This window comes from Sus scrofa, chromosome 12 (assembly GCF_054392235.1).
Source record: "Sus scrofa isolate SSC_HxYL_T2T_F1_AM1 chromosome 12, Sscrofa_HxYL_maternal_Yorkshire_Landrace_v2.0, whole genome shotgun sequence".
Taxonomy (NCBI): Eukaryota; Metazoa; Chordata; class Mammalia; order Artiodactyla; family Suidae; genus Sus; species Sus scrofa.
Window position 1 is genome coordinate 66,085,521 of NC_139394.1, and position 19,153 is coordinate 66,104,673.

General features: G+C 64.6%; 1 protein-coding gene across 13 annotated transcripts in view; it reads left to right on the top strand.

Moving 5' to 3' along the window:
- Window positions 1–19,153, top strand: part of TOM1L2 (target of myb1 like 2 membrane trafficking protein) — a 77,134-nt gene that overhangs the window by 54,646 nt on the left and 3,335 nt on the right. For 3 of the 13 annotated variants that reach the window (XM_084986440.1, XM_021068009.2, XM_084986438.1), the window contains 8 exons: window positions 1,751–1,867; window positions 6,073–6,206; window positions 7,829–7,877; window positions 8,329–8,452; window positions 8,920–9,034; window positions 10,307–10,382; window positions 17,056–17,115; window positions 18,530–18,566. In XM_084986440.1, coding sequence (XP_084842566.1) covers window positions 1,811–1,867; window positions 6,073–6,206; window positions 7,829–7,877; window positions 8,329–8,452; window positions 8,920–9,034; window positions 10,307–10,382; window positions 17,056–17,115; window positions 18,530–18,566 — 652 coding nt within the window. In that variant the 5' untranslated portion in view covers window positions 1,751–1,810. Of the gene's footprint in view, window positions 1–1,750; window positions 1,868–6,072; window positions 6,207–7,828; window positions 7,878–8,328; window positions 8,453–8,919; window positions 9,035–10,306; window positions 10,383–11,832; window positions 12,746–16,140; window positions 16,185–17,055; window positions 17,116–18,529; window positions 18,567–19,153 lie in introns of all 13 variants that reach the window. The other 10 variants (XM_021068006.2, XM_021068015.2, XM_084986434.1 and 7 more) reach the window with 7 other exon arrangements.

Sequence of the window (19,153 nt, forward strand, 5' to 3'; positions counted from 1 at the left end):
GGTGGCAGGGGGACCGGCCCGTCCACTCTTGGGACAGCAGGTGGTTGGTTTGGAGGACAGGGCGGCGCTGGAGGTGAGGCCCCAAGCCCGGCGGGGGTGTCAGGCGGGGAGGCTGGGCTTTGTCTGCAGAAGTGGGCCAGGCTACAGAGGCTGGAGGCCGAGGAGAAAGTCCTGCTTCGTCCCACGTTCCGCCCCCAGCGTGACCCCCGGGAGCCAACGCCACCTCGGCCCCAAACTGGATTCGTTTACAGGAGTCTGGAGCCTGGGCTTTAGATGACTAAAGAATTCCCATTAGTTAAAAGTTGAGAATTGGTCAGACTTGAAAAGAAATCTATCCAGTGTTTATATTTGGGAAAAAAGGTCTTTGTTTTCATTTTTGGCTGCCCTGTGGCATATGGGGCTCCCGGCCGGAGATCAGATCCGAGCCACCGTTGCCCCCTTAGCCACAGCTTCAGCAACTCGGGATATTTAACGGGCTGTGCGGGGCTGGGAATCGAACCTGCATCCCAGCACGCCCAAGACGCCGCTGATCCCATTGCACCACAGCGGGAACTCCTAGATTTGAAAGTTCTTTATTCACCATCTGTGACAAGGTCACTCTTCCGGAACCTCCTCTCAGCAGAGGGTCAGGCGGTAGTGTCTGGTCAGAGGGGCAGGTGCCCGTTTCCCCTCTGCCGGCTCCGAGGGGCCTGGCCGGGCAGGAGGGGAGCCAGGTCCCTGAACCTCCGTCTCCTTCACTCCCACCCACGGGGCAGTCGTGGGCTGGACGGCAGCCTCAGGGGGGCCTCCCGAGAGCCCCCGGTCCTGCCGAAGAGAGGAGGTCAGAGGTCGAAGCCCAAAGCCGCCCATCCTGGGGAGACCGTGTCCGCACCAGGTGCTCCGCTCCTCCCAGCAGCCAGAGGGTCGGGGACCAGGCTGGGAAAGGGAGGCAGAGATGGCCCAGGAGGACCCGGGGCCTCAGAGCCCATGTGGTCTCTGCTGCTGCGTCCCTGGCCTCCTGGGCAGTATCCTCTTCTCAGCCAAGACTTGGGAGGAGGGCCCCCTGGGCACCCCTGAGCAGCACCAGAGGGAGGAAAGACCCTCTGAGGGCCTAGCCCGTTGCCCAGTTGACTGTTGGTCCATCTGTCCAGCCAGTGAACATGTATCGAGGCAGGGGCCGAGATTGCAGACCTCAGCCCAGCAGAGCACCTGCCCCCCGGGGAGTGTGCAGGGTGGGGGTTGGGGGGCGCTGGGGAAGCGATGGTGACAGGGGCAGGACAAGGGGCCCACAGGCAGGGAAGAGTGACGGCAAGCCTCAGCTGGCCAGGGCTGGGTGTGCCCCGAGTGGCCACGGCCAGGCAGCCCTGTGAGGCCGTCACAGGTGCGGCCATGGCTCAGGAGTCCCTGCAGCGGGAGGGGGCCCAGGTCCCGTGGTGGGCGCAGGCGGGGCGTCTCCTGCCAGGAAAGGGTGGTTTCCACCAGCTGGCCTGGGGGAGGCCGCGTGAAGTCCCCGTTTCCCAGGCCGGGGTCTGCACCTGTGAGCTTCTGGACGAGGGTCCCAGCCCTGCAGGACCTTGGGGGCCACCCTGGACCCCAGGTGAACAGGCTAAAACAGGGCCCGAGAGGTTCACCTCCTCCTGCAGGCCCCGTGCAGCCCCCGTCTCCGGTGACCAAAGCTTGTCACCACGTGTGCCGGCAGCCCCCCCGCAGGTGGCGAGGCTGCGTCCCGCCAGGTGCCCTGACCTCGCCCGCCCCTCCCCGGCCCGCACAGATCGCCAGGCTGCGCAGCGAGCTGGCCGTCGTCCGAGGGAACACAAAGGTCTTGTCGGAGATGCTGACGGAGATGGTCCCCGGGCAGGAGGCCGCGTCCGACCTGGAGCTGCTGCAGGTGAGGGCCTGTCCGCAGAGGGGCCAAGCCAGACCGCGCAGTGCCAGCGGCCAGAGGAAGAGGAAGCCTGAAGCAGAGAGTACTTCTCTCTCGCTCTCTCTCTCTCTCTCTCTCTCTTTTTTCTTTGTCTTGTCTTTTTGCCTTTTCTAGGGCTGCTCCCGCGGCACATGGAGGTTCCCAGGCTAGGGGTCGAATCGGAGCTGCAGCCGCTGGCCTACGTCACAGCCACAGCCACGCCAGATCCGAGCCGCGTCTGCAACCTACACCACAGCTCACGGCAACGCCGGATCCTTAACCCACTGAGCAGGGGCAGGGATCGAACCCGCCACCTCATGGTTCCTGGTTGGATTCATTATCCACTGAGTCACGGCGGGAACTCGGTGACGTATTTTCTTTCAGAGGTTTTTCCAGGTTTATTGCGAATGTGGTTGAGACGATATTACGGGTATGATTCGCTGTGTCGCTTTGTTCGCCCAGCGTTACGTCCGCAGCGAGCAAGGGCTGTCTGCCTTCCTGCCCGTGGGCCCGCTGGGCCTTGGGGCACCTGAGGCTCTGCGCCAGCTGACCACCCTGGGAGCCGGGAGCCTGGCAGAAAGGGGTTCAGGAGCAGGGCTGGCCTGAGGGCTCCTGCCCCAGGACCATTCCCAGGTCACTTGGGCCCAGAGCTGGAGCCCAGCTCCCCACTGTCTCAGACGACTGTGGCCCTTTTGGAAAGTGGCAGCGGCCCTGCTGTTGGGCACAGCGCCCCCTAGAGGGCTGGGAAGAGGGTGCGTGGACGGCGTGCGAGTGGGAGCACCTCATGCACTTCCCCCGAGGGCCTCGCCGCACCTGCGGCGGGCACCTCCGAGTGGTCGGGCTGGGTCCCAGGTGGCTGCCCATCCTGCCCCCGTCCCACGCCTAAAGGGTGAGGGCTGGCAGACGCCAGCTCAGGGCCTGACACAAAGCACAGAGGTGTATGAGCCGTGGTCCCCGCTCTGGGGGCGCTCCTGGCGCGGCAGCCCATCCCCGAGGACCCAGGACCTCCGCTGCTCCCACTCACTGCCGATGCCCGCAGCAGGCCCACGCTCCCGGGCACCCGGCTCCAGGCCCGGCCTTGGCCTCCGTCCCCAGCCTGTAGGTTCTTCCAGGCCCAGGAGTCCAAGATCAGCCCGGAAACAGCCCAGGACCAGAGGGGGCCTCCTGGGGCAGCTTTGTGCTGGGTCAGCGTCAGAATTCCTGCTGACAGGGGTTTGGCAGCAGGAATAGCAGAACAAAGCCAGAGGCTGCAGACAGCCAGGGTCGAGCCAGACTGTAAGCACCTCAGCCTGTGTGTGTGTGCTTGTGTGTGTGTGTGTTCAAACAAGACAGCCAGGACACCCAGACAGCCAGTACCTCCGTGTGTGTGTGTGTGTGTGTGTGTGCGCGTGCGTGCGCGCTCACGGGTGTGTTCAAACAAGCCCATCAGCCAAGACAAACAGAACCCGAGCTGCCGGCATCAGCTCACAGTTTTCAAAAATAGGTCGCTTCCCATGACGTCTCCCCTCCCCTCTGTCCTGTTCCAAGCCTGAGCCTGCCAGCCTCGCCGCTGGTATCAATCAGAGGAGGAGCACAGCCTGGGTGCCCGGGAGGCTGTCCTTTCCGCCCGGAGACTCAGGAGCTGGCAGCCCCGTGCACAGACACGGCTCCTGGGCCGACCGACACCCCTGCTCCTTCCACCGGCGGCTGGGAGCCAGCGGGGCAGGGCCTCCCAGGGGTCGGGGCTGCACAGACAACAAGGCTCCCGCGTGGGAAAATGCCACCGTCTGCTGGGAAAGGGATGGGCTCAGATGTGCCCCAGGACCCTCCACGGAGCCAGAGGGCAGCCTGGTTGCTCGGGACAGAAGCTGTCGAGAGCTCACACTGCTGGCCAGGCCGGGGAAATAAATGCATTTGTCACCAGCCCAAGTGTTCATGCCAAGAGGGGCTGCTCCAGATTTGAGGGAAATTCTCCGGGCAGGCGGTGGAGGGAACAGGAAGAGGGGAAACAGGAGGGGTCGGCCACCAGCATCCTGGCGGGTTCTGTCCGCGTGGTTCCGGGGCTTCGCCAAGAGCATTCAGCTGTGCTGTCAGAGCCACTTGCCGAGCCCCCAGAAGGAAGGCAGGATGCCCCGAGGGGGCTGCGCAGCCTCCCCCGGGCTGGTCCGGCCCAGCCTGTGCTGGTTCCCTGCGGCAGCGTGCCCGGCACCGCTCGCCTCCCGAACCTCCTCCGTGACAGACCGTCGGCCGGGAACGTGGGAGGAACTGTGGCTCCAGACTCCTGGGTGCAGATGTGCTGGGTAGCGTTAGGCAGGTTGGCCACCCTGGAGCCTGGCGTCCGTGTCCCCTGGGGGGACTAGGACGCTCTGAGTGAGGTGCCAGCACAGGGCAGGCACAGCCGGGTGGCGCCTCGGGACTGAGCAGAGAACAACGCCCAAGGCTCGTAGACGGGGCAGGTCCCTAAACGCAGGCAGGCCGCCGCCAGCCCCTCCGCGGCCAGTCTCTGCGTGGGGCCGCTGGCCAGGCATTCCCAGCGGCAGGCAGCTTGCATCAGCTGAGAACCCCGCGCCTTCCCGGCCTGGTGTGTGTCCTGTCAGCCGGAGCTCGTGCCCTGGGCCGCACCTGGGGCCGTAAAGGTCCTGAGGCTGCCGCCTGCCGTGCCCAGATTTGCCTCCCCAGCTTTGTCTTCAACTAATAATGGTTTTAATTAATCCAGCACTGCCCTCAGCGGTCACCCCTCCTCCGCCACCCCTTGGGTAACGAAGGAAGCCCTGCCTTGCGTCGTTTCTGCAGGTGGCCAGTGGTTTAGCCCCTCTTGCTTCTTGGGTCTCGTGTCAACAACAGCCAGGCTGGCCAGACCGTCTTCTCTGGAGAAATCTGGTTTCTCGCCCAGGCCCAGCCTCCTGACCCCTGCTGTCCTCTGCAGCCGTAGAAAGCAGGTCTTCAGGACCTCAGCCCCTGCTCCTGGGACCGTGGAGGAGGCTCAGGGAAACCCAGAAAGATGAAACCGAGAGACCGTCTTGCACGGAGGGGACGAGCATGTCCCTGGCAGAAAAGATGAAGGCCCTGGGACTAATCAGACCAAAGGGTGTTTTGTCAGGCGCCTGGAGGGCTCTTGCCTGTAGGGAGTTCCTGCTGCGGAAGAAAGTGCCTGCCCGGGTGGTTCGGAGGAGGCGGGAGGCAGGCAGGGTCTCGGAGCCTGCCTGCCCTGGCTGTGGGTGACCTCGTGGAGGCCACGTGGGGCGGCTGGCGTGGGTTTGTGCTGCTCTGCTCTGGGCCTGTGACGTTCCCCTTTTCTTTTCCTCCCCCGCCTCTTTTTTAAGGCCCGCAGCAAACGGAGGTTCCCAGGCTAGGGATCGAATTGGAGTCGTGGCTGCCGGCCTCCACCACAGCCGCAGCAACGCCACATCCAAGCCGCATCTGCGACCCACACCACACCTTGCGGCAACGCCAGATCCTTAACCCACCGAGCGAGGCCAGGGATCGAACCTGCATCCGCGTGAATACTAGTCGGGTTCTTCAGCCCCTGAGCCACAAAGGAAACTCCCTCCTTCCTTTTCTTCTCCCGGTAGTTGTCTTGTTCTTTTGGCCGTGCCCACAGCATGTGGAAATTCCGCGGCAGGGATCGAACCGTGACACAGCAGTGACCCCAGCCACCGCCAGAGACAACGCCAGATACAGCTAGGCCGCCAGAGAACTCCTGTGTGGTCTTTTTTGAGACAGTAACCTAAAAGGTTGAAGCAAGGAGAGCGTAAAACTTTCTCTCTGCAGAAGCCCCCTGGAGCCCCTCGGGCCTGGCTCTGGGGGTAGCTGTGCGGGGGCCCTGGGTGCTGGCCCCGCCCCTCCGCCTCGGGACCCCTGGGCTGGTGCTTGTGCTTGAGATGCCCCCGCGGAGCCTGTTGCGGGTCTGGTCCAGTTCTGCTCAGTTCTGCTGGGCTGCGGTGGAGCCCCCCCCGGAAGGCTCCCCCGGCAGCGTGTGCTGTCTGGCGGGATGGGGGGCGGGGGCAGTGCCGAGGAGCTCTGCATGGTCGGGGGGTGCTGAGAGCGCGCAGGGACGGGCCGCCTGTCCCAGGCGACGTGATGAGGCAGAGGCCCCTGCAGAGAACCCTGCTCTGCGGTGGTGCGGGCGAGTCGTGCAAACGCGCGCTCTGCTCTGGGGAGGGCCCCTTTCACGGCTTTCGTGCCCGCGGTAGCCAGGCCCGTGTCCCCAGGAGCTGCACAGGACCTGCCGCGCCATGCAGCAGCGCGTCGTGGAGCTCGTTTCCCGCGTGTCCAACGAGGAGGTCACGGAGGAGCTGCTGCGCGTCAACGACGACCTCAACAACGTCTTCCTGCGATACGAGAGGTGGGGCCCGCGGGCAGGGAAGGCCGAGAGTTCGCCCCTCTCCCGGGAACTGGGCCCTGCCCTTTGCCAGCCCGGGAGGGCGGAGGGGCGCGGCCCCTGCTCGGGGAGCCTCTGAGTGGAGGATGGAAAGGCGCAGGAAAAGCCGAGGAAAAGCAGGTTTCCTCTTTCCCATTTAAAAAAAAGGAGAAAGCTGTTTCCCTTGCTTTGCAGACGTCAGTGTCGGGAGCGCTGGGAGGCAGGCGGGTGTCGGTGCCCGGCTGCGGCTGCTGCGGCTGCTGCGGGAAACACGTTCCTTTAGATCTCCCGGCAGCCGGATCGTTTTGGGGTTTGAGGGAACCCGCGTGTTCTCCTCCCTTCCCGGAGCCTCCCCTTGGGGAAACGGCAGCACGCGAGATCCAGGCGGCTCCCGTAGGCGGGGTGAAGGCGAGCGGGTTCCATCCACCATCGCTCTGCCGGGCACCTGAGGATGCCCGGGTCCACGGCCTCGCAGTCACTCAGGGTCCGAGCGACAGATGCTGGCGTCTGGGGCCCCAGGGGTGACCTTGCTGTGGTCGCCACAACTCTGGGCTTTGTCTCAGGTTCAGCTGTGGCAGTAGCGGTGCCGCCGTGTCCCTCCTCCGCCACAGGAACGCAGGTCCTCCGCCCCCCCCACCCCCCCCGTGCCCTGGGAGAGCAGGAGCGGGGCAGGTCCCTCAGCGCCTGGCCCGGAGCCCCTGGGCTTGCCGTGTGCCCAGTGTCTCCACCTGAAATGCGCTTAGCTTTTCGTCGGTCCCACCCATTTCAGGATGCCAGGAGCTGCTGCGGGCATTTTCGTGCCAATGACAGCCATTCAGAGGCCAGGCCCGGGGCCAGCAGCCCTGAGGTGCCTTCCGGCCAGAGAGCCTTTCATAAGCCTCGTTGTCAGAGGGCGTGGGCGCTGTGCTCCAGCAAGAGAAACTCCTCTTTCCCCCACAGGCCACTGAGCAGTGACCGCAGGCCCACATGGCCTGACCAGGCTGTCCCTCCTGGGGACACTGCTCACCGGGCCCTGACCCCAGCAAGCCAGGAGGCCAGGGTGCAGCAGGAATCCCAGCAAAGCCCAGGCTGCATGCTCCCTTAGCTGCCTCTGCCCTTAACGCAGGGGCGAATCCCGCTCCCCACTCCGGGAGAATGGCCTGGGCTGGGCGGGGGCACTGGCTGGTGGCCTGACCCTCAACAGCCCCTGGGGCCTGTGCCCACCTTCCAGCCCCCAGGCACCCCACCCTTTCCCCCAGCGAGTGGGCACCTGACTCCCCAGCTGAGTCGTGAACCAGGGAAGGGTGGCAGTTCCTGCCTGGCTCTGCAGAAGGGCACCCAAGGTGTCCCCAGGGAACGTGGGCCACCCCGCCTCCCCTCCAGGGGCCGGAGGAGTTGGTAATGGCCTCTTGGACATGCCAGCCAAGGCCCTCCTCACCTGCCGGTGCCCGCGGGGAGGCTGGGCGCTCTGTGCAGAGCAAGGCGTGGCGAAGTTGCGTGGCGGCTGTCCCCTCCCCAGATGGTGGGTCTCTGCTGGCCTCCCGGCCCTCGGTCCCCGGGAGCTTCCCAGGCCAGTGTCGGTGTCGCCACCCGGGCCACCCCTCACTCTGCTTTCTCTTCCTTGTTAGGTTCGAACGATACAGGTCGGGCCGCTCCGTTCAAAACGCCAGTAACGGGGTGAGTGTCCCTTGGAAAACTGCGCATCTCTGGAGGCCACGGGCCTGCCCGTCGGGGCCTCCCCTCTGGTTTTTCTTTTCTTTTTTTGCTTTTTAGGGCCGCACCTGTGGCATATGGAGTTTCCCAGGCTAGGGGTCCAATCGGATCTGTGTCTGCGACCTACACCACAGCTCACCGCAATGCGGGATCCTTAGCCCACTGAGCGAGGCCAGGGATTGAGCCCGCATCCTCAAGGATCCTAGTCGGATTCGTTTCTGCTGCGCCACGACGCCACGGTTTTTCTCACTGGGGCAGGAGGGCGGCCCTGCTGGGTGGGTCTGAGGAGGTGCTGGCAGGAGGGTGTGCGAGGAAGGCCCGAGTGCCAGCTCCCGGGACCCCACTGTCCCGTGCGTGACTGATACGGGGCCGAGGCAGCCCTCGGCCCGGGGCTCAGCCCACCTTCTGCCGGCAGGTGCTGAGCGACGTGACGGAAGACAACCTCATAGACCTGGGGCCCGGCTCGCCCGCCGTGGTGAGCCCGACCGTGGGCGGCGTGGCGCCCCCCTCCTCTCTCTCCTCCCAGCTGGCCGGCTTGGGTGAGTGTCCCCGGCCTTCCCCCCCGGCCCCCACGTCCCCTGGTCCCTCCCTCAGCTCAGAGCGCCCCCTGACCTTGGAGTCTGGACCTGTGCTGGGCAGCGGGGTGGCTGCTGTGCTGGGTATGGGACGTCCTCCACCCCAGCCGGGCCAAGGTGGCAGATGGGTGTCAGCGCCTTGGGTGCCTGAGATGCGGCCTCGGCCGCCAAGGCCGCGAGGGGCTTGGAGGACGGGCGACCTGCCCGGGCTCCTGCGAACAAGGTCCGCGAACCGCCCTGCCCTCTGAGAGCGCAGACCAAAGCGCCACCTTCCCGCAGTTCCTTTAGTCTGAAGTGGGTCCGTGACCCCAGATGCCACTCGCACGCCAGATGGCCCCGCCAGGCCAGAGCAGGTCTCCTGTGTGTAGCCCGTTTCAGGGGCTGAGGTCAGATCCACACGTGTCGCTCCTCCCCCGTGTCCTGTCGCACAGACCTGGGGACAGAGAGCGTCAGTGGAGCCCTGAGTTCACTCCAGCAGTGCGACCCCCGGGACAGCTTCGACATGTTTGCCCAGACCAGGGGGAGCAACTCCGAGCCACGCAAGACGTACGCGGGGACCCTCGGGTGGCGCTGGGACGAGGGCGGGGGAGGACTGACCCAGACCTGTTCCACGCCTCTGGCTGCCGGGGCTTGGCAGTGGGCACGGATCCGGGGTGAAGACCTTGGGGCAGTGGGGTGGGGTCGCAGCCGTTGGCCCGAGGGCGCGCCCTGCCGTCCTCCTCAGCAGAGCTGGCTGGCAGGGGGTGTGGCGGGCAGCGACCGACCCCAGCAGCGGCTCTGGCCACGACGAGCCCTGTGGATTCCAAACTGCACGGCCCCCCACATCTCCCTATAGCTGCTTTGAGCTTCCTGTTCAGCTGCTGACCCACCCCTGGGGGACCCCCACACCTTGAGTCCCATGCTCAGGACTCAGCAGGTTGACCAGAAGCCCTTCAGCAAGAGCCACTTTCAAAATGGACACAGCATTGGAGTTCCCGTTGTGGCGCAGTGGTTAATGAATCCGACTAGGAACCATGAGGTTGCGGGTTCGATCCCTGCCCTTGCTCAGTGGGTTAACGATCCGGCGTTGCTGTGAGCTGTGGTGTAGGTCACAGACACGGCTCGGATCCTGCGTTGCTGTGGCTCTGGCGTAGGCCGGTGGCTACAGCTCCGATTAGACCCCTAGCCTGGGAACCTCCATATGCCGTGGGAGCGGCCCAAGAAATAGCAAAAAAAAAAAAAAAAAAAAAAAAAAAAAGACAAAATGGACACAGCAGAAGGCGACAGCCCCCAGCGGACAACAGACGCTGACCCCTGCCAGGGAGGCCACCGTCCTTGTCAGATGCCACTGAGGCTGCTGCTTTTAAGATGATAATTACGTCACTTTGCCTCTATCTGAGCCGTTTTTAAGGCTGCACCCGTGGCATATGGAGGGTCCCAGGCCGGGGGTCTAATCAGAGCTGTGGCTGCCGGCCTCCCCCACAGCCCCAGCCACGCAGGATCCGAGCTGCCTCTGCGACCTACCCCCCAGCTCAGGCAATGCGGATCCTTAACCCACTGAGCAAGGCCACGGATCGAACCTGTGTCCTCGTGGATGCTGGTCAGGGTCCTTAACCACTGAGCCGTGACGGGAACTCCCAGTTCCAGGGTACTTTTGACATCCTGTCATTGACCTTTGGGGACACCCCGTATTCTTACCTAAAAGAGGGCTGTTGAGTTGCAGGGTGTCTAAATGCCGAGGCCACTGAGTCTTTTGAGGAAGGTGCCATAGACAGAAAGTGATGACAGGCCAGCGCCCTGGCACCCCCTGACACCCTGCTGGCGCTGCTTCCTCCCCAGGGCCACCTTGGAGGACCCCCCGGCCACGGGAGTACTTTCGTCTGCCCTGGACGGTCAGAAGCCCGGCTCCGAAGTGGTAGGTTTTTAACTCTGTCTTTCTGCCTGGAGGGAAAGGGGGCCGTTGGGTGAAGCTGGCAGGATAGTTAGGCAGAAGCTAGCGGCTCGAGGGCCGACCAGGAGGAGAGCTCAGAGTCCCCGCCCCACTGCGTGGGGCCGCCCGTCAGCTTTCCCACGGCAGCCAGGACACGCGCCGGGGGCACCCCGTGAGCAGGCGGCTGGCAGGGCTGCACCCGGGAGGTCTGACTGGGCGCCCCGCCCATCCCCCCACAGGGGCCCTGGGCTGTCAGGGCCCCTGTGGCCAGAGAGGGTCTGTCCCCAAAGGCGGGCAGCGCCCTGACAGGCGAGGACCCTTACACACAAGGCCAGCGGGGGCCCCAGCCTGTGCCCGCCGGTCGCCAGGCTCAGGAGCGGCCAGCCCAGGGGAAGGCAGCTGGTGGCCGGGTGGTTTGGGGAGCTGGAGGCGTCGGGAGAGCAGTGCTGCCGCGGCGCCATCAGAGGTGGAGGGTGTTGCTGACTGGGTCCCCACGGGCAGCCACGATCTGTAAGACCACGGGTCTTAGGCAAAGGTTTGTGCCCTGATGCTGCTCCCGAGACAGCTCTCTTTTTGCGCAACTGAGAAACGTGTGTGTCTGCAAGTGAATGAATGTATGGGGGGGACACACGTAGTGGCCCCAGAACAACTGCCCCCGCCCCCTAGAAAGGGGCAGCGCCTATCTGTCCACTGGGTGAGGTCGGCTTCCCAGATGCAGGTTCTCGGCCTCCTGCAGGCCCTGTCCACATGGCCGGGACGCGCGGCAGTCCCGTGGCCTGGTATCTGCCAGAAAGCTTGCCCTGGGGAGGGTGTCTTCGCCCCCCTTTTGCGGCCAGTTTGGTGAGGGCCACGCGCCCCTCTGCACTGGCCACCAGGGGGCGTCGAAGAGCCAGCCTGGCGGCGGCGCCCCGCCCCGAGCCCCGCCCCCGAGGCCGGGACCGCCCACGGTGCTGCATCTCCCGCGAGTGAGGACGCCCTCTGCCCAACTCAGGGCCCCAGGGAGCCGGGGGAGGCCCGCCCCTCCTCCTGGCTGACCTGGTCTGCTTCCCACTTTGCCTGCAGGGCCGGCCCCGCCCAGGCCAGGTGTGTTCTGCTGCCTTTGTGGCCGCCAGGCAGGGCCGGCCAGGGCCAAGTGCAGGAATGGGGCCAGCTTCCGACCCTTCACCGTGGGTGCCTGGACTGACCTGCCTCCCTGACCTTTCCACCTGCCGGGAGGCGGGCTGCTCCTCATGTGTCCTGCTGGTCCCTGGGGCTGTGCGAGGGGCAGGGTTTCTGCGGGTCGTGAGTCTGTCTGTCTGTCTGAGGGGTGCGTGTTTATCTGTGTGGGGCCTGTGTGTGTGTGTGTGTGTGTGCGCGCGGTGTGTCTGGTCTACGAGGGGTGTGTGTTTGTGCCTGTGTGCACACACTCACGTGCATTCTCGGGCCTGTACTTCAGGTGGTGGTTCCGTGACCTAAACGGTGCTGACCTAGAAACGAAAACGGCCAAGAGAGAAGCTAAGGACACAGTGAAGGAGGGACGTCCTGTAGCCACAGCTCCCCAGTGCAACCACGTAGGCCGTCTTAGCCTCACATGCATCCACCTCTTAAAAAGACAATATCTCAGAGCTGCCGTCGTGGCTCAGCGGTTAGCGAACCCGACTAGCGTCCATGAGGACTCGGGTTTGGTCCCTGGCCTTGCTCAGTGGGTTAAGGATCTGGTGTTGCCACGGGCTGTGGTGTAGGTCGCAGACGCAGCTTGGATCTGGCATTGCTGTGGCTGTGGTGTGGGCCAGCGGCTACAGCTCCGATTCGACCCCTAGGCTGGGAACCTCCATATGCCACGGGTGTGGCCCTAAAAAAGACAAAAGAAAAAAAGACAATATCCCCAAAGTCAGCATTCACATTAAGAGTTTGGGGCAAGAAAGAACAGGCAGGTAACTGAGGAGGAGGAGGAGCAGCAGAAAGTAGAACTGGGTTTTGTAAAAGCTAGTTCTTTGGAGCCCCGGTCGGAGCAGCAGACCTGCTCAGCTTCCTGGGACCTCACCGCGATTTTCCAGGAGCGGGGGGGACCTTGGCTTGGGAGTGCGTTCCCGGTGGGATTCCTTTTCCTAAACCCTTTCTTTTATCCAGGAGGTAAGGGGCATGCTGGGGGCGGGCACTGGGTCGCCTCTCCTCCCGCCCGCAAGGGACCAGCTCTGACGGTAGCTTTTCTGTCTCCGCCACACGTGTCGCGTCTCCGCACCTTCTGTACCGTGGGTCTGGCTGGGACTTTTCTTTCTGGGACTCCTCTGTCCTCGGCCCCGAAGAGAGGTAAAGCTGGGCCCTCTGACCTGGAGCCCATAGACAGCTGGCTCATAGCCCAAGGAATGGTGAGGCCACCAGCTGCGCTGAGCCCCTTGTCCACCCCCGGCGCTCCCCTCTGTCGCCTCTTGAGCCCAGTGAGCCAGACAGTACAAGGCCACGCCCTCCCGCCCAGGGTCCAGCCTTCCCCTTTCTGTCCCCTTAAGCCACAGACTTCTAGCCCCAGAAACACCTTCTGGGGTTTTCTGCTGAGTTCTGGGGGGCTGGCGGGAGTGAGCGGAGGGCCTCTCAGCCCTTTTACTGTCTCTGGAGCTCTGGGCAGTATTCCCTTTTCCAGGATGAGCACAAGCTACCGTGGCCTTCGTTGGGGAGGGCGTGTTTCTAAGGGGACAGACTCAGCCTCTGAGCGGTCGGGAAGGTCCCCGCCAGCCTGCGAACTTGGCTGTCCTAGGCCGTGGGGTCAGGTAGCGTGATTATCTGTGCCTGCTACGTCCCCGGAAGGATTCGCGAATTCTCCAAGAAACCCCCGAACATGTAGGAAGTGTAGGCGGCGACCACGCGGGGAGCCGGGCATCAGAAGAGCCCGGGAGGGCCTCTCCCGCCTCCAGGGCAGTGGCTCTGAGTGCGAGTCATCCTCCCTGCCGGCCATGCAGAGGTTACCTCAGAGGAAGCCACAGCCTCGCTGCGTGCCTCTGAGTAGGCACCAGAGGGGCAAGCGTGGCGCGGCCAGGGCGGGAGAGGGCTCAGGAAGGAAAGACGTTGGGCCAGCATGTCAGGGACTGCAGGCAGCGCAGGGTCACCTAGAAAGCAGGCTGTGAGCAGCACCGGCGCACACGGCCACACGGCCATCAGAACCAGGAGGCCAGGGGCTCTGCCCACCCAGCCCGGAGCTGGCGGCTTTGCACAGCCATGCTGTGTCCCTCCAGGGGCCAGCAGCAGGCAGCCCGTCCTGCTCTGGCTGTTCCCGACCCCAAGGCTGTTCTCAGGGGCAAAGGCTGGCCCGGCCCCTCCAGTGCTACTTTGGGGGACGGGCGGGGGCTCTGGCCCACACGTGTGGGTGGCCCTAGAGCAGGTCCCCTGAAGACCACGACTGCTCCCCGTCGAATTGGGGAATCCAGCTGTGTGTCCTTGTGCCTGTCGATCCTGCAAAAGAGGATACTGCCCACATGGCCACCTGGCCCTGCCCCACCTGGAGCTCCGGTCCCACTAACAGCTAACCCAGCGTCTCACCTGACTGTGGTGTTTCTTCTTCTAAACAATGTGTATTAATTGCTTTGCCTTATTGCCCGTAGTCTAGAAACCCTGAGTCTTTCCAAACCTCCCCAGTACAAATTCTTCACTTGGAAACTTTTTGTACTACGGAGACTACGGCTCACCTGGGGAGGCAAGGTGGGGGGCTGTGGGGAGCTCCCCCCACCCTGGAAGTAGCCCGGAGCTCAGCACCTGCTCCCGCTGAGCTGGAGATGGGCAGCTGGGTCTCCCGTGGAAGGAGGGGCGCTGGGCGCGCAGATCCAGCACCAGGCCCGCCGCCCGGTGTGCAGACCCGCTCCTGCTCCTGCTCCTGGGTGCCTGGTCTGCCGGCTGGTGGCCAGGGGTCGGGGCTCTCTCCCACACGCAGTGCAGCCAGGAAGACACCCCGATGTGAACGAGCATCGGTCACAGCAGCCACAGACGTGGTCAGTCAGGGCCCGCAGTGGAGGTGGGGGCGTCCCTGCTCAGACCCGGAGCAGCCCCAGCACAGCAAGACTCGGGCCACCGAGGGCTCTGGCTGCGGCTGAGCCCAGCGCAGCACCTGTCCCCTTTGGGCCCAAAGCCCCCCGCCCCCTGAGCAGGTCCCCCGCTGTCCTCCGACGTGCATGGCCCACTTCCCTTTGGGCTCGCACAGAGCCCGGCGCCCTCCCGTCTAGTCCAGCCTCTCCCCGCACGCTTCCCGTGGCTCCTGTCGGCGGGCAGGGTCTCGGGTCTGTGTGCGATGCCCCGGCTGCCCCGGGAATTTTGTCCTGCTGTGCTCCTCACACACCAGTTCCCAGGCAGGCAGCCTGTGAAGCCAGGCGCTGGGGCAGCCAGGCAGCCCCATGCAGGCGCAATGTGAGCGTTCCTGTGACCCACGTCTGAGGCCAGGGCCTCTCGGCCAGGGATCAGCCCCGGAGCCCTGGGTTTCTGCGCTAGAAAACGGGAGCGCCAGCCTGGTCCTGAAGGGATTTGGAGTCGTGAGTGGGGGAAGCCGCTGGCCTCTGTCGCAGATGGGGACACCGAGGCCCGCCCTTCTGGCCGCAAGCACCTGCTCCCCGGAGTGGCCCCGGCTCCCACCACACTCACTGGGACGTTGTTTGGAAGGCGAGGGGCTTCTCAGACGCCAGCGTTTGTCTTCGGAGCGTGCTGGCTCTCGGGATTCTTGCAGAGTTCAGCACGGGCTCGGTCCCTGGGGGCCGGTTCCAAGCAGTAACAAAAAGCTGTGAGCAGAAGCCGGAGCTAAGGCTCTTAGCGTCTTTTTTCAAGCTTTGCAAGCGCAGGGCCTCTGGTCCTCCGGGGCGCGAGATTGCCCCAGCAGCTGCTGTTGGCCGGTTTCCCCCGAGATGCTCGGACGTGGCACGCTTGGTTCTGGGAACCTGGCGGCGCAACCCACGTCCTCCCAGAGGGCAAGAGTTCTGTGTGGAAGCATCAGGATAGGGAAAGCTGCCCTCTCCGTAGGAGAGTGTGTCGGGCAGAAGCCCTGCCAGCCCGCGTAGCCCTGCGTGCCTGCCACCTTCCGCTCAGGAGCCGCCAGCTTGCCAGTCGGTGTCTCCCCCCAGGGCACCAGGTGTCCTTGTCCCCAGGAGTCCTTTCAGGTGCTTTGAAGCCTTGATACGTATATGTTTATGACCACACCTGCAGCACACGGAAGTTCCTGGGCCAGGGGTTGAATCCAGGCCACATCTGCAACCTACACCACAGCTGTGGCAACACCAGATCCTTCAACCCACTGCGCCAGGCTGGGGATTGAACCCGCACCTCCACAGTGACCCAAGCCGCTGCAGTTGGCTGCCGCCCGCTGGCCCTGCTTATCAGCATTAACCCACGGCACCACGGCGGGAACCACGTGAATCTGCTCTCTTTAAGCATTTAAACGTCCTTAGGTCCCCAGTAGGCAAAGAAAAAACAAAAACATAGACAGAACCTCCCTAACCTGACGGAGGCTGGCTTGAGCCTCTGAAACGTGTGTGGACACCCACCCCTGGGTGGGGTGGACGCGAGCGTGGAAGCCAGAGGAGGGGTCTGCCGGCCTGGCTGCTGGACACGCTCCCCAGTGGGCCCAGGCCCTCGCCCACCCACATGGGGGTCTTCTGGGCAGGTTTACCCCCCAGGGTGGCCCTGTGTCGGGCAGGGCTGTGACCGCAGGGCCCCGCTGCTCTCCGCGCTCAGGTCCCGTTGCAGACACTGAGGCCAGCCCCTCACTGCCTGTTTTACCTTGATTCCTCCCTAGATTGTGACCCGGGGCTGGCAGTGTTTTGACAAGTGAGCTTGGAAGTGAGTCCGAGTCCCCAGGGACTTCCCAGACCCCACACCTCAATTAAGGGCCATCGGCTCCTTCTCTGGGGGGGAGCTGACATTTCCTTAATGGGGCTCCAGGGGGTGAAAGGTTACTTCTCACTTATCGCAGTATTATCTGACCTCATCTGACAGCAGCTTAACTCTTTCTGGCCAGAGACAGTTTCAGGCCCTTGGCACTGGTGGCCCAGGCACTGCGAGGGTCCCTCCTTGGCTCGGGAGCCCGGTCCCCCTGCCCCCCGCTCCCCCGCCACCTCTGCCCGGCTCTCCGTGGAGCTTTTCTCCGATGCTGGGGCTCCGACAGCTCTGAAGGTGGGAGGAAAGGGCGGCCTGAGAGGAGGCCGCTGCACTCTGGCTGCTTTGGGATTTTTCCCCTAACCCGACAAAAAGACAGCCAAAGTCCCTTGGTCCGCTTGGCCGTCAGAGCCCTTGCTTTGGGCCTGTTTGTGGCAGGAAAGCTCTGGCCTTCCGTCGGCCGGCCTCCCAGAAATGCCCGACGCCTTGCGCAACATTCCACCCAGCAGCGCCCTGACCACCGCACCCCGCCCGGGCCTGCGGCCACACGGCCTCCCCGCCCTGTCCGACCGGGACGGGCACAAAAAGTTACCCAGTTAAGAACACGTACTGTGCCCCCGCCCTGCCACCCGCTGCCCTGCTGCTTAGAGCCGCCGCTTCCGCCCTCCCCTTTCGCACGGGCTGCTGCGCGCCCCGCCTGCTGTGCCAGCGTGTTCTGCTCCGTGTCTGTTTTGGTTTTGGTTGCGTTGGGGTTGCTTTGACCATTGACGTGTCCGGTGTTCTGTCTCCCCCGCCTGGCTGCCGGGCGACCGCCCCCCGCTTGCCGCCTCCATAGATCCCGGTGGCGCAGCCCTCTGTCATGGACGACATTGAGGTGTGGCTCAGGACCGACCTGGTGAGACTCGACTTTTCTTTCTCGTGTGGGGAGTGGCGAGGCAGAGGCCCTCCGAGGAAGGGCCTGGGGGGCCGCCGCGGGGGCCACTCTCCCCGGGAGGCAGGCGGAGGGAGGCCGGGCAGGCGCCCCCCCCACGTCCGCACCTGCTCGGGGCGCAGAGCCGGGCTTCCAGCCTCACCCCCCGCCTCCGAAAGGCACACCCACGAGTCCCGCTTCCTCTTCAGGTGCAGCTGCGTGTGTGTGCTTGGGCTCTTTCGGGGTTTGAGTTTGGGCTTTTTTGATTTTTTTAATTTATGTATATTTTTCGTTTTTCTTTTTTTTTTTCTTTTAATTGTGCAATATACACAGAGAGGAGTGGGTGTTTGTTTTTCAACTCACTGCCCCCCCACTTCCCCGGAATCTCCTGGTGTCTTGGATTTAGTCGCCCCCGAGCCCATCGGGTTTATCCCCGGGGATGGGCAGGAAGGCTAGGATGTCGCACGTCTGCCAGTGGCCGGTCCCCCCCGCTGCGGGCCGGTCCCCCGCTGGCCCCTGCAGCCCACTCCCTCCCAGCGCCCTGTGCAGGAGGCCGGGCTGCTGAAGAAATGCACTTGGGGAGGAATGTGCTCATCCAGAGTCACGGCCTGCTGGTTGGACTTTCCCCCAGACCTGGGGGCAGCGGCCTCCTCCCAGGGCCCCTTCCCGGGAGCAGAGCAGCTCTGTAACCCCAGGGGCGCTGGCCGGGCTGGCCCTGGCTGCTGACCGCCCCTCCCCGCACCAGGACCCGGAGGGCAGACCTCCGGGGGCCTTTCTGAAGACACTGCCCTGCTTGCGAGCAGTGCCCGTGCCGTGCCTGGGAGGAGGCCAGGGGCCCCACGGTCAAGGGGCAGGGACCCCCAGCTGGCCGCACAGGGGGTCGGTGGCAGAGCTGCGAAGGAAGCCTGGCCTCCCAGCCCTGAGCAGGGCCGTGTCCACCCCCTCGGCTCCCTTCCCCACCCGTGTCCCTGCCGGCTTCTCAGCGACCCTCGCGGTCCCCAAACAGAAGCCGGTCTGATCCTCTCCCATGGTTCAGCGCTCCCAGAGCCTCCTTGGGGACGGGATTGGGGCCACAGGACGAGGCTGGCACGGCTTCCGGGAGGCCTCCCCTCCCCTGCCAGAGCGCCTCGAGCTCCACGGCTCTGGCGCTTCCAGGCCTCACGTGGCTCCCGGCTGCCTGTGTGGACCTGACCTCCCAGCCCCCTGTGGCCGCCTGGGGCTGGGACAAGGACGCCGAGTGGAAGAGCGCCTGGGGGCCCGGGCTAGAATCTGCTTAGCGTTTTGTTTTTGACTTTTTAAGAACAAGTGCCCTCAGAGCCCTGGGGGACAGGCCGCCCTGGGGGGCTGCTGGCGGGGAGGGGCCCGGCGGCGGTCCTAACGCGTCTCTGCTCTCCCGCAGAAGGGTGACGACCTGGAGGAGGGCGTCACCAGCGAAGGTAGGCCTGGCTCCTCCCCCCAGGCTCTGGGGTCACACCCCCTTTCCCTGGGGTCTGACCTCCACGCCCCCACCCCCGCCTCCCTCAGTGTGTCACGGCGGCACAGGGCTGGTGAACAGTAGTGCAGGCTGCAGCCGCTGTCCCTGGTCCACATGCCCACACCTGCACTTTGTGCCCGCCCCGAAGGCCCAGGGCAGCCGGGCAAAACGCCCGCCACCAGTCAGAGCCTCTGGGGCCTTGACATCCTGCGGCTCCACCTCTGGGGGCCAGCTGGGTCAGGTGGGAAGTTCCTGTCCTGCCCCCCAACTCACCTCTCCCCCCTCTCCCCCCCATCTCCCCTGCCCCTCCCTCCGCAGGCACAGATCCCAGCCTGGTGGGGGAGGGGGGAGGCTGCCAAGGTTAAGGAGCAACTCCCCCCTCCAGCCCCGCTGCCCTGCCTGCAGTGCCAATCCAGACAATGGAAAACCGGGGGGTGGGGGGGGGATCACAACAGCCCCGCCCCCGCCCCAGGGTAGCAGCTGGCTTCCCACCTGCCCTGGTGGTGGTGGAGGAGGAGGAAGCCGAGGAAGCGGCTGACTCCACCGTGG